The sequence below is a fragment of the Telmatherina bonti genome (assembly GCF_933228915.1).
Source record: "Telmatherina bonti genome assembly, chromosome: 11".
Classification (NCBI taxonomy): domain Eukaryota; kingdom Metazoa; phylum Chordata; class Actinopteri; order Atheriniformes; family Telmatherinidae; genus Telmatherina; species Telmatherina bonti.
Genome location: NC_136629.1, coordinates 12,681,982 through 12,696,725, shown reverse-complemented (window position 1 = coordinate 12,696,725; position 14,744 = coordinate 12,681,982). Strand labels below are relative to the sequence as shown.

At 41.6% G+C, this 14,744-nt stretch overlaps 1 protein-coding gene across 1 annotated transcript in view; it reads left to right on the top strand.

Moving 5' to 3' along the window:
• The window catches only part of ninl (ninein-like), a gene marked incomplete at its 5' end in the record, with an annotated part of 46,587 nt that overhangs the window by 5,926 nt on the left and 25,917 nt on the right, over nt 1-14,744 (top strand). Inside the window, 3 exons of the mRNA XM_079248709.1 lie at nt 13,804-13,867; nt 13,943-14,028; nt 14,097-14,243. Of these exons, the coding sequence (XP_079104835.1) occupies nt 13,804-13,867; nt 13,943-14,028; nt 14,097-14,243 (297 nt within the window). The remainder of the gene's footprint in view (nt 1-13,803; nt 13,868-13,942; nt 14,029-14,096; nt 14,244-14,744) is intronic.

Sequence of the window (14,744 nt, the reverse complement as noted above, 5' to 3'; positions counted from 1 at the left end):
GCCTTTGTTTTATCTGGAGCCAAATGAAGTGCAGAATTTGAAGGGTGGAATTGGGACAGCAATTGGCGCGCCATGATGACGTATGCGGCCAGCGATGCTGTACTTTGAAGTGTGCAGACACTTAATTTGGACAGAGCTACAGATAAGCTCTACCTCCCTCTACCTTTCCCTCACTTCATCTGTAAACGGCATACCTCTATAATGACAGTTATCCATGAGCGTTACGCAACATCAGCCTCACTTTCCCTGGAATGAAACCTTATTTCAGTCACAGAGCCTCAGTGTTCGATACTCACAAATAGGGCTGCACAATTAATCGGATTTTGAGCGTGATCATGATTTTGGTGTCCACAATATAAATAAACCTGGCCATCAATGATATTTACATTTAAAACGTGAGCTCTGCTGCATGCGTCTCTGATCACTCAGGTTCTCAACCAGTTGTCTGCGAACCACCAGGTGACGAATGTGTGGTTAAGGCTTCATTAAGCTGCCTAAATACCGAGCGCGCATCGTTTACCAGCAGCCAGTTAAGTATCGATGGATTGGTTGTACATGTGAGGTGGGCGTGGCTAACACAGAAAAGCATGAAGCGGTAAGATGCTGCTTCCACATTTTTCCTGTTGCAGGTAAAACGGATTGTTTTGATTAAACAGCTGATCGAGGTGGTAAAAAAATACCAACATTTTTACAACATGTGGCATTAAAATACTCAAACCCCGCCGCGTGCACAACCTGCCCTGCCGCGGACGAAGTTGCTCGTTAAATATGAAATAAGCAGCTTCATTGCACAAACAGCAGACATTGCCGCCTGCATTGATCCCTCCTAGCTTCAGACGAAGCTTCTCGTGGAGGATGTAACAAGTCGAGAATGGAAAATACAGCAGATACAAAACACTGGATAAGAAAGAAAAGATCCCTTCATGTAATTATTTTTCAAAAAGGGACGTTGCCTGCGCTGTATGAAAAATGTCGAGGGAATAGAGATGGAGTGCTATTTTTTTTAATATATATATATATATATATATATATATATATATATATATATATATATATATATATATATATATATACACACACACACACATATATATTATGTAAATATGCAGAGTTGCCGGGTAGGTTGTTCACAAGTGGTGGAATAAAAATAAATGTTTTTTCAGACACAACGAATGATCGTGATTAATAATCGTGATTACAATATTGATCAAAATAATCATTATTATTTTGGTCATAATCGTGCAGCCCTGCTCACAATGGCAGCAGAATGCGTAATGACGTGACGCTCCTGACACTCATCAGCGCCAACCCACTGCTCCAGCCTGGAGAGGACAATGTTGTGGTTCACCGTGTTGAAAGCAGCTGCTAAATCTAAAGCACAAATAAAACACAGTTACCAGAATCCATTGTGAAAATATATTAATAAAACTCTTAGAAGAGCTGACTTGGTGCTGTTGCACATTTTAAAACCAGACTGGAACGCTTCCAAAATATTATATTCATTCAGGAAGGCTTTCGGCTGGGGTTAGACATTTTTTCCCATGATTTAAAAAAATAAAAGGTAACTTGGACCAGTGTAGCCATTGTTTCTTGAAATGGAAAGTTAAACTGCTTCCAGTTGTATCTCTAGGGACATTTAATACCTTGGCTTTCTTTCTGCGTCCCTGTACCTCTTTATGCAAAGCAGTGATGTCTCCTCTGAAAGTTTTGGACAATTCTCTTGACTCTCTAACATCCCAGTCATCTATCAAGGTATTTGAGGTGTTCCATCTCAAGCACACCTGATGAATCTAATGAAAACCTTGACTGGTTATATCTAGTGTACTTGAGACCACACCTGATTTGCTTATGGGAGTAGTAGTTCCTGTTGTCTGTTGTCTTTCTGTCCTCTTCCCCCCACACAGCAGAGGCAGATGGCTGCCTGTCCTTGAGCCGGGTTCTGCCGGAGGTTTCCTTCCTGTTAAAAGGGAGTTTTTTCCTTCCCACTGTCGCCAGTGTGCTTGCTCAGGATGCTGTTGGTTTCCTTATATAGGTTATTATGAATTGGCTTTCATAATTTTTTTTTCCGTCTATAAAGCGTCTTGAGATGGCATTGCCGTGATTTGACGCTATGTAAATAAAGTTGAATTGAATTATGGGGGGGGGGGCTGCACGGTGGCGCAGTGGTTAGCACTGTGGCCTCACAGCAAGAAGGTCACTAGTTCGATCCTTGGCTGGTTTGGTCAGTGGCCTTTCTGTGTGGAGTTTGCATGTTCTCCCCGTGTATGCGTGGGTTCTCTCCGGGTACTCCAGCTTCCTCCCACCATCCAAAGACATGCATGATAGGTTAATTGGTCACTCTGAATTGCCCCTAGGAGTGAGTGTGGTTGTTCGTCTCTCTGTGTGTGGCCCTGCGATGGACTGGCAAGCTGTCCAGGGTGTACCCTGCCTGTCGCCCAAAGCCGGCTGGGATAGGCTCCAGCTTCCCCGCGACCCTGAATTGGAATAAGCGGTTCAGAAAATAAATGAATGAATGAATTATGGGGGACTGGAATGCCCAGACTGCGACGGTCATTGTAAGCGGCATTTTCTGTTAAATTTGGAGAAACCACTTATATTAGTTGCGTTGAGCTCTTTAAATGGCTCTTTTTTTATTTCTTTATTACAAACAACTGCTAGTTTGTACAGCCAATAAAACTAATTTCCAGTGGGGGTTAAATCGGATCTTTCACTTAATTAACCCCCATTGGACATCAGGTTTGCAGAGCGGGTTGAAGCAGTTTAACTGAAACTATACGTGCAAAGTGCTGCAGTTTCCAGAGGTTGGCAGCATTCCAGCGCAGATGAGGCGACTGGGGTGTGTTGCATGGGACACCTGTTCCGAGTCAATGACAGGTACGAGACAGGGATCAATAGGGTCCAGGGAACACCAGGGTTCACAGAGTTGAGGAATCAGTCTGAACTGGGTCAGGAAATTTTCAGAAGACCGTTCCAAACAAGGCCTGGGCCTCACTAGCTGCCCGCCATGCTCTGTAGTGTCTTCTCCAGCAAGGTGGGCAAAGCCAGAACTCCAACTAGGAGTGGCGTTTAGGAACCGGCTTTTTTTTTTGAGGGAAATACAAGAATTCTGTGGTAGACAGACAAAGATCCAAAAGAGTTTGGTGATCATACACCAGCAATGACTTGACATGATAAACACACAAGAACAACAGCAAAAATAGAAGAGCAGTAGAGAGCGATTGACAACGTGCCCTGAACACACACAGCGGCATCACTTCAGTACTCCCTTACCGCTAAAACGCACGTGAACAAGGCACCGGCAGGAATTTTGGGCCCTATCACCACTTGATCGCAAATTTTTTATTTTTGTTTTTGCGTCAAGCTGACAAAAAGATTAACTTTTTATGGGAATAATAAAGATCTAGGGCTGTGTTTAACCCTTTATGGGGCAAGTGACTATATATGTTTGATCTCTTTGTTTCCTTTCTTATACAGCATAAAACTTTTTTTTTGTTCATGTAACAACAGAATTGAGGTCTTGGTTCATATCAGAAGGACAATTTTAGGTTAGGATTTCTAATTTGAAGGTATTTTATTGAGTGCCCTATAAAGGGTTAAATCACAGTGCATACATCTAACTATGTTATTTTAATATAAATAGTTTATCAGTTTATATTACTGCTATATTTTATTACAACCTTTGAAAAAAGTGTTTATTATTTTTAATGAAGGTTTAATGATTTCCTTATATAGTTTGTACATCTTTTTGGGCCCCTATCAAGTCATGTGGCCCTTACAATCTTCCTAACTTTTCCCTCCATACGGCACCTCTGCATGTTAGTGTAGTTCCTGTAGTTTCAGGAGAGTAATGTTGTCCCATTTTAGTCAGGTGCAGAATTAGCTGCTCTACAATCCCGGACCTTGGTTCCTCTAGTGGAACATTGTCACCAACTTGTAAGACAAAAGAAGAAGAAAATGATGATGTCCTTGGTTGCTGGATTTCTAAAGTTGTTCCTAACTTTTCCCCCCATATGGCGCCTCTGTACGTGAACATACATGAACAAACCGGCTGATAAACACGGAGCCGCAGGTCATGTGGCTCCATGGTGGCTCCACGGTGTGTGGCGCCATGTTAGTCCCGATCAAATTGCACTTTTTGTTCTTCATATAAACATTTTTATTTCCTTCCATCCAGAAATGACGAATTTCTGCTTGTTGTGCCTTTAAGTCTGTGTTTTCTCAGAATAATGTGAAACTTCAGTTGCAGAAACATTGATGTTGTGATGCCGTGACCCCTGACCTCTTCTCCCACTCTGCCAGACTCCACCTCTCAGCGAGTGCGTGGGCTGGGCGAGGTCTGCTGGGATCAAATATCCAGACGTGCTGTTGAGCTGAAGCCCGAATACCTGCGGGGGGAGGAGGCTGGGTTTTTCAGGAAGTGGGATTGTGAGGAATGTGGCTGCTGGCAGACTGAGCGCTGGTTTGGCAGCCGGATGAAGATGCTTCTCGGTTTCTACTGACACTTTTCACTCGTCTTTCTTTTTTTCTTTCCATTTCAGAGGTTGAGTTTTATGTTTTATCTGCAAACAGCTGGATTTCAAGTCTTATAACAAAGACAAATAAACTCCCCCTCCTCCTCTTGTCTCCGTGACCAAGTGAAGCATCTTTAGTAGGAATTTAATCTTTCTGTTGCCTTTGGGGGATGGACAGATTTAATCTCAGCATCACTTCAATGATGATCCTGAATCTCTTGACTTTTCTGGTTATACAGAGATAATCAGACTCTTCTGTCTCTAGATTTTGTTGTCTGTAGGTGGAGGTTGTACTTTTGTCATCTCATTACATAATTTGCCTACATTGGAGGCTGCAGCTGTAGCATTAGCTGCTAATGTGGGAACCCGCCGTCTTTGTGCCAATGTGGGACTCCACCTTTGTAGCGTTACTTACGGTAATAGTGTTTCTACTAACATGGAGACCCAGAAGTGGCGGGTTGTGCTTTGTGGGACTTTTTGAGTTGGTCGTATGGGAAATAAAACACGTGTTTTTTTACAGTAACGTTTAATTCTGTCGAATTCAGAAATAATACAGTAAGTCAGTTTACAGAAAAGGGCTTTAAATAGATGTTTTTTAAACATATTTAACATGAAGTTCTGTAGATGGACCCACTTTTACTGGCTGCAGGAGGAACCTTGATCTTCTTGCAGGTTGCTGGTAGTTCACCATGCCGGCAGTTCGATCTCCAGTCGAACATGTTTTGTTTTTTGTTTCGATAATTTATTTAGAACATGTAATCAGTAAACTATTATCATTTATTAATTAGGGCTGTGACGATATGCTTTTGTCCCAATTCGATTCAGATTTTTTGGGTGCCGATTCGAATCAAATTGACATTCTCACATTTCTTCTCACATTGCTCATTTTTGTAGGTTAAAAACAAAATAAATGTGTAAAAACTTTTATTTTTTTTGCTCCTCATTTAAAATTTTTTTTTTTTTTTTTAAATTTCAGTTAGGAAGAAGCAACACAGTAGCCAGATCATCATTCTGCTGCTATAATGCACAAGAATACAAGTAAAAAGATCAATAAAAACAACAAAAATAACAAATATTTTATAACGGATTATTTTTATTTATTTGAAAAAAAATCTATTTTTATTTTGTTTAAAAAATCGATTTTAAAATTGTGATGCAAAAAAAATCCCAATTTTTCAATTTTCTCACCCCTAATATTAATGGACAGATAAATAAAAATAAATATTCTATTTACATATCTGAAAAGGACTGAGAGGAAGGACAAACTTGTATTACATTTCCAAATAAATGATTAATATTTAATTTATAATAATAAAATAATAATTTTATTCACCCAAAGTGTTCTGTAATTAAATTTACCCGTTAAGCTGTAACCTCGTCCCCTTCTGATTAATAACCTTTGAATGTGTTCTGGTTTTGCTATAAATAGGATTTGAGCTGTTTAACATTTAATTTGTGATTTCAACTGATTTTTTCATCTATTGTCACCCATAAAAACTTTCAATATTAACCACATGCAGCCGTATCTGTATTTGCAGATTAGTTTTCTTGCTTTGTTCTGCTTTAATAACCATTTATTTCTGTCCAAGGACATTTTTAATTTCTTTCAGGCTTCTGAGAAATAAATGAGGTTAAATCTGTTTACGGGGTTAGGATCCAGTACTGGAATCAGTTCAGGTTACACGGGTCTAAATATCCAGGCAGAACTGTTACATGTAGAACTGGTCCTGAATTCCCGTTATGACTGGTCCAGAAGTGCATGGAGAACCCATCAGCAGGAGCTCAATGCGTTGGGTTCCAGAGGTTTTCTCTGTAAGAGGTGAGCCTTCAGACGTTCCTACATTCCTGCTCTGACAGCATTCAGTAGCTCATACCATCACAGAACCAGAAACTAGAACAGTTCGGACTGAGACCAACAGAACCAGATGATGTTCCTGAGAGGACCAGCATGGTCCAGGAGTAAAACTAAAAGATGTTCCTGAGAGGACCACGGTAGTTCAGAGGGAACAGAACCAGCTCAGAAGAGTTTGACAGAAGCAGCCAGTGGAGGTCAGGAGAGGAGAGTCATGTGACCATCTTAGGAGATAGAAAACCTGAGTCCAGAACATTTGCTAGGTTCTAGACCATCTGTAGAGTTTCGCTCGTGGCAGAGGGATCTTGTGGTAGCTTAAAACCAGGTCAAAGTGGCAACAGATTCTAGATGTTCTTGGTCTCTTTCTCAGATAAATAATCAGGATTTTTCTGCTTTTGATAATTTCCCATCACTTTAAAATGACGCAGAAGAAAAGCTTCTCCAGCACCTTGTTGTCCACCAGTCTGTTTCTGAGACATGGATGTGGGTCAGGTCATCCAGCATATCACAGTCCTTTGGACTGTGATTTCATTCTGGGTTGCTGAGTTGCGGACTTGGTTCAGACATGATCTTTTATTTATCTTCAGGATTAATTAATCATGGTGTTTAATAACACATTTAATGAAGGAACGACTAAGGATCTGCTCACACTACAATGCTGAGACAGTAAAACAGACAAGTAGTGTTGCATTCTGGTCTCTTGTTTCCATGGAAACAGAGTTTGGGGTAAATAAAACTATGAAGATTTGACAGCATCTTCCAAAGTGAAAGGCAAGGTGAATACCATAGACTGTATAAAGTGATGGACGTAGCCTCCGTGACGTCACCCGCAGGTTTCTGAAGAGCTGAATTGAAGCTCGGTGGGCGGTTTCTACCATCGCCATTTTAGCAGAGGCATGTCTCATCCGGAAAATACAAATATGGGCAAAGAGGTGGAACTGAAATGGGGGCTGTGAGCGTCATGGTGGATGATTGACATCGAGCTTTCTATAGCTAAGAGCTAACCAAGCTAACCCGCAGATAACAGGAGCTAACCAGCTAACGGAGGTAAGCGGGCTAAAGCTAAGTCACGTTGTTAACCGGCTAAAAACCGCGGTTGTTTTACGTTCTTAATTGAAGCGGGAGATCGGATACCTGTCAATCAAAAGGATACGCCCCTAAATATGCCGAACTTCAAGATTAAATTACTTGTAAACGGGCGTCACACACAAATATATGCCAAATTTCGAGATTAAATTAATTTCAAACGGGTGAGTTAGAAAAAAATTCACTCCCCCCACAGTTGTAATGAAGGTAAACCTGACTTATTAAACCTAAAATAGATTTTTGAACCAGGCTGTAAACATGTTTATTTCTGCTGTGAAGTTGGTCTTTTTAACATGGGAGTCTATGGGGATTTGCTTTGTATTGCAGCCCCTAGTGGATGAAGGGGGAACTGCAGTTTTATGTACTTCCGCATAGGCTTCACTTTTAACCGCCGAAGGCTCCGTCCATCTTTCATATACAGTCTATGGGTGAATCCTGTCCGTGGAAACAGGAACCAGAATGTTTGAATGACAGTGACGTCTTTCACATTATCTTGCACTTGCGTACTCAGACCCTTTAAACCCACAAAGGAAAATGTTTTGCGTGGAAACGTTGTGGAAACAGAGCCTAAATGGTGTAATCATGACATCTCTCGATGAAATACAAAGTAAGAGACATCCAGATGTTGTTGAGAGCAGCATGGTCAGTGGAGAACTAATCTTCGCAGCCAGGCTTCTGACTAACCAGGCACTGAGATCTGGGATGAGAAGCAGGACTGAGCTCTGGATGTTGGAGGGGCTCTGGAGGGCCCCTGCCTCAGACAGAAGAGCCAGACTATCGTGGTTGTCATGAAACCTTTGAAAACAGTTCAGGTTTCTAATGATCAGATTCTGGTCAGAAGGCGTTACTAACCGCGTCCAAACTAATCTTTTATCATGTCTGAACTCTGGTGGCAGGAGCACTGAGTCCAGCTGACGTGTAGGAGGGGAAACTGGATGTTAGAAGTCTGGGACAGCTGGATGGTTAGTGTTCAGCTTTCAGGGGGAAGACAGACTTTAAGAAATGGCGGCAGTAGCTGGCTGGATCGTGGCTGTCGTGTCATTTGCTGTAAAGAAAACGTGTCAGCAGACATGTTTGTGGATAGAAGTCAAGACAGTCTGTCTGCAGACCTCCGCTGTGGGACAGTTCTAGTCCAGGCTCCACTCTCAGCCCACTCCACCATAGAGCAGGAAGAAACAAAGACTTTTCTATATAAGCTGCGTTCCAGAACCGCATAGAAGATTTTTCTAATTAAAATGCACCAACAAAATTGGCCAGTGGTGTGTTTTAACCACTGTCGCCGTATGGATCACGACATAACACGGATTTAAACCAGGATACAGTCTCATGTCCTTCTCATAAAATCATTCTTTTAAATTAATAAAATCCCTTAAAGTCTTCTGATTTCAACACAAAAAAATGGAGTATGATACGCCTAGTAAGTATGTGCACTTGGAACAGAAAGACTTACTACCACTGGATGTTATGTTTATATTTTTACTTTAATGAAAACATGACAACACAATAGTTATAGTTTAGTTTTTTTTAAATTTTATTTTGTTTTCTTTTGCTTGGTTTTACTTACTATATTGGTGTTCTGCTTACAGCTTAGGTTTTATTGTATTCAATGTTACAGAAGCGCAGAGCTGTCAACCGCATTAAACAATTGTGTTATGTGATATTGTTAAAACAGGAGACATATCAGACCATGCTGGCAGAATATGTACCTTGGCCCCCAGTCAATAATAAATATATATATGGTCCCACAAGGGGTCTGGGGATCTCATCTCGGTACCTAATGGCAGTCAGGCTACCTCTGGCGAGCACATGGAGGGCTGTGCGGCCCTCCAAAGAAATGCCACCCCACACCATTACTGACCCACTGCCAAACTGGTCATGCTGGAGGATGTTGCAGGCAGCAGAACGTTCTCGACGGCGTCTCCAGACTCTGTCACGTCTGTCACATGTGCTCAGTGTGAACCTGCTTTCATCTGTGAAGAGCACAGGGCGCCAATCTTGGTGTTCTCTGGCAAATGCCAAACGTCCTGCGCGGTGTTGGGTTGTAACCACAACCTCCCCCTGTGGATGTTGAGCCCTGTTTGAGCAGACACATGCACATTTGTGGCCTGCAGGAGCTCATTCTGCAGGGCTCTGGCAGTGCTCCTCCTGTTCCTCCTTGCATAAAGAAGGAGGTAGCGGTCCTGCTGCTGGGTTGTTGCCCTCCCACGGCCTCCTCCACGTCTCCTGATGTACTGGCCTGTCTCCTGGTAGCGCCTCCATGGTCTGGACACTACGCTGACACACAGCAAACCTTCTTGCCACAGCTGGCATTGATGTGCCATCCTGGATGAGCTGCACTACCTGAGCCACTTGTGTGGGTTGTAGACTCCGTCTCATGCTACCACTAGAGTGAAAGCACCACCAGCATTCAAAAGTGACCAAAACATCAGCCAGAAAGCATCTGAACAGAGAAGTGGTCTGTGGTCACCACCTGCAGAACCACTCCTTTATTGGGTGTGTCTTGCCAATTGCCTTTAATTTCCACCTGTTATCTATTCCATTTGCACAACAGCATGTGGAACTGATTGTCAATCAGTGTTGCTTCTTAAGTGGACAGTTCCATTTCACAGAAGTGTTGCTGATGTAACCCATGTCTCCAAATAATGGGGGAGTCTTTCACTGCTCCCAGCCGCAGTCACATGCCCTGCCACTAGTGGCACTACTATAAAAGTGGCTGCGGTTTCACTAACATCCGGTCACCATTGCCCTGCTCCACGCCTGGACTTATGTGCTGGATGACTCCGCAAACTCCGCCAGAACTCCCCAAAAAACTAAACGAAAGCTTTTCAAACTCAATGGTCAGGTTTTTTACACCCCCCAGAATCCTCTTCAAGAGGTGGTGAGCTGGATTAGGTAGGACCTTTCTGTTTTGATGTTTTTCTCCGAACACCGGATATCTTTAGTTTTGACATGAACTTTGGGATTCCTCCAAGGATCGTAACTAAAAGCTGGATTATGCGTTTCCCTCAAGGATCGTAATAAAAAGACTGAACGAAACTCCTAAAAAGGAAAAAAATCTTTTTTGGTACAACTGAACCGAACTGGAAAAAAAAAGAAACTTGGAAAAAGGTTTATGAAAGTGTTTTTTTGTATCATTGTTTGGTTGTCTTGTTTACAAATATAATTTATTTAATTGTGCTTTATTTAATTTCTTTTCAAATTTAATACAATTATCTTTAACTTTAATTTTCCTGCCTCCTGTTTTTATTCATTCACCACACAAGCTCCCGTAGTGAATCTGGTCTTCTGTTCACCCATTCCATCCATTGCACAACTTAGTCCTAACACTCTTACATTTAATGTGAGCGTTACACTGACTTGGAGTTACATTGTGTTGTTTAAGTTTTTCCTTTATATCTTTTTAGCATATATATATAATATATATACAGGGGTGGATCTAGAAAAATATTGATATATATATATATATATATATATATATATATCTATATATATATATATATATATATATATATATACACTCTTTTTTTTTTCTTCTTTTTGTTAGCAGGGTTGTACAGATAGATACAGGATAGTAAAATAGGTCTGCCATGTGTGTGAGTGCAATCACTATACCAGGAAATTGTGTATTGACAAATATTCCGTATTCTATTAACGTGGTTATTTTTATGTAATTTATAAATTGTAATTAACTGCCCTTGTGTTGCTAATAGAAATGTATGCATCTATCTATCTATCTATAGAAAGTGTTTGCAGTTCAGGAGATCTGGTGGAGTTTTAAGGATTATCAGACTTAAAAAGTAAAGCTGAAATAAATAATGAAAAAACGGCTTTTGTCCTGCAGAGATTCTGCTTGTTCCTTCCTTTATGTTCTCTTTATCTTTTCATGTCTCTTTGTGGATCCTGCTGAATTCCATCACCTTAATAATTAATCTAAAGCTGCTGAATATTTCACAGCAGCTTTAAACTCCTTTTCTACTTCACTGAACACACTCAACTATGAGATCCAGAGCTGTATGCTTCCTCCAGGTCCTGAACTACGTTCTGGACCAGGCTCTGAACTTTATTGGAACTTTACCTCTCTCTTTCTCATGGCTACCTGTTCAAGGTTTCTGCACCAATCAATGCATGCATTGTGGCCATAGATCGGCCTCAAGGAGCTAATATGAATGTATTTATCTCTGAGTTGGACATGTTACTTTCTGACCTACCTGGGTGACTTAAACATTCACAGTGGCAAAATACAGGCAAAGGACTTTCTGTACTCTTTCTGTGTCTGTACAGAAAGAGGCAGTTTACATGTCGTGGAGACGTCCAGCCACTGTACAGTTTCCTCCAACGGCTGAAACTGGACCTTCTGTAATGCTGCTGAAGGCCGGTTCTGCTCCACAGTTTTTACACACAGAGTTAAAAACCATGCTGGTCTAGTCCTGGATCTGAGCTGGGACCATCCAGTCCCTGGAGGACAAGCTGAAAAGCTCTTTATCAAGCAAACACCAACCAGACTGTTGGTGAACTTTGCATTGTCAGGCCAAAATTTACTTTGACCAGCAGCTTCATTGGTTGCTTCTGGTGCTGAGATAACTTCATTTTGTTCAGAAAGGAATGAATTATGGAGGTTGTGACGACAGAAAGCTAACGGCTAATTTAGCATTCCCACATGATCTAGTTCAATCCAACTTTATTTACACAATTCAGTTCAATATGACTTTTTTTGTACATGATTCAATTCAACCAAACTACATGATTCAGATCAATTTAACTTTATATAATTCAGTTAAATCCAAAATGACACAATTCTGTTTAAACCAACTTTATTTACACATTGCAGTTCAGTCTAACTTTATTTACACGATTCAGTATAAATCAGCATTATTTGTACATGATTCAGTTCAGTAAAACTTTATTTGTACCCTAACTGCACAACAAAGTCATCTCAATACGTCTTTAGAGACAAAATGCAACTCTGAGATATTTAGGATGCAGCGGAGGCTGAGATGTGAGGAATTTAAAGTGGAACTATTCTGTGCATTTCAGGCTAATTTATTTTTATTTCTGAGACCAGAAGGGCTGGGATTGATGGAGTTATTGTCACAAATCGCTTTATTTACTTCAGACCGACCCTCTCCGTAGGCTGTCAGAACAGCCTGTGGGAAAAACGAGTGGATTGAGACTCTTCTGCATTAAGCCCCGCCTCCCGCCACTGCACTACATCGGGAGCGCGCACCGCACCTGCTTTCGCCGTCATTGTAACATCTCATAAACAGAAGGATTAGGCTCATATGAACTCAATAAAAAAACAAGATACAATGTCAACACATAGCATACAGTCCTACATGTTGGAACCTGAATCAGACCCTGAAAACAAAGTGGAAAACAGCAACCCACAGCAACGAATGCAGCAGGATGTCTCTCTTCGGTAAACTCACCAGCCATCGTTGGAAATAACTTTATCCCACGTTTTCCACCCGCCTGATGTATTTGTACATGTCCTTGTTAACCAGTAGAAGGTAACCAATCACCGAACCTTATCCCCCGGGACGACACAAGGATTTCCAAGTAGAAAAAACTCTAAAACGACGCGTTTTTCGTCACCATGGAAACCGAACGGAGAGAGTGCTGGAACTCAAAGTCAAACATGAGTTTAGGTGATAAAAAACAGTGCCGTTCACATGTCTGATGAGGATTCAATACTGTAACACTGTAGAAAGCTCAGAAAACTCCAAATACCATAATAGGACCTCTTTAACTTCCACTGTGGATAGAGACGATCTCGTCTCACCTGGGATCTCACAGGTAAACGATGCGTCTGGACCGGCAGGTGGAAGTCGTGACCCAGCAGAACTCCTGGTCCTGGATGCTGGTTTGGTTTATAAGAGCTCAGTGAGAGAGAAGAGTTACACAACACTGCTGAATTATTAATAGTAATGGATTTTATACACACACACACACACACACACGCACACACTCACAGCTGTTTCAGTAAAATGTTTTATTTTTGTTGTGTTGAAACATCAAAACAAACTCTTCTGATCAACATCAGCTTTCATGTGACTGGTGCTGACTGGTTTCTCACAGCTGACCTGATCCAGTGCATGTGTGTGTGAGTGTAAGTGTGTGTGTGTGTATGGTGTTACACACTAAGCTCTTGAGGGTGACAGTTGGGTCTATACATGAACACACACACAATATATTTCTTCTAGCAGAAGTAATTTCAGCTCAGGAATTCCATGTGATTACAGTCTGCTGGGATTACTGCACACACACACACACACACACACACTCTTTCATAACTCTGCTGTTGGTTCAGACGGGTTGTGTCGCAGACGGCTGCTGACCTCCATGTTTTCTCTGCAGAGCCTGAAGTCTGATGAGGAGACAGGAATTCAGAAGAATGTCCCGCCGTTCTTTCAGAGTAAAGGTACTCTTTCATCTGCAACTTCCGACACACTCCAAGACACACTCCAAGTTTTTATAAAGGATGTGTGACGTTCAGGTGACCAGCAGAAGGAGGAACTGGAGGTGGGAGGAGGCCATCATGACCTGACAGCAGCGTGTGATCACCTGGGTCTCCACGCGGAGGTAAAGCTGCTTCCATTATCTGGATTTTTTAGTCTTGGGTGGACGATACGTCTATGTCTCCCTTACAGGACGTGGACGTCCTCCTCAGGAGACTGGACGCCGACCTGGACGGCAGAGTCAGCATCAGCGAGTTCAAGAGGATTCTGTGTAGCTCCGCCTCCTTTTCTAGCTCCACCCCTCTGCGATCAGCTGACGTCCAGAGAGCGCCGCTCCGGGTCAGAATCACTTAACCTGTTTCAGTAAAATGTCTTAATTTTGTGAAGCGACTTTTAGTGTGTAAAGTCCACTCACCCTCGCCAAGCTAACTTTATTTATAAAGTATTTTCTGACAGCCACTGCTGAACAAAGTGCTAAACATAACATGATTAACTTATTAAAACATAAAACAGTAACATTTAAAACCATAAAATATAAAACAATGAAACAAATAAAAACAATGAAAGCAATAAAAGCAAACTCATTCTGGGTAAAATGCCCGTGAAAATAGGTCTTCAGAAGGGATTTAATTCCTCTTCATCAGCTGATCTACTTCCTGTTCACCAGCCAATCACAGGGCAGCATGTTGTCACGGTGATGAAGTTCAAACTCAGCATCAGGAGGAGGAAGAAAGGGGATTAAAGGTTGTTGGTCTGAGCTTTTACTGGGATGTCCACACACCAGCATCTCCAGGTTTCCAGAGAAGGATCTGAAGTAGAGAAAATATCCAGAATGGAGCA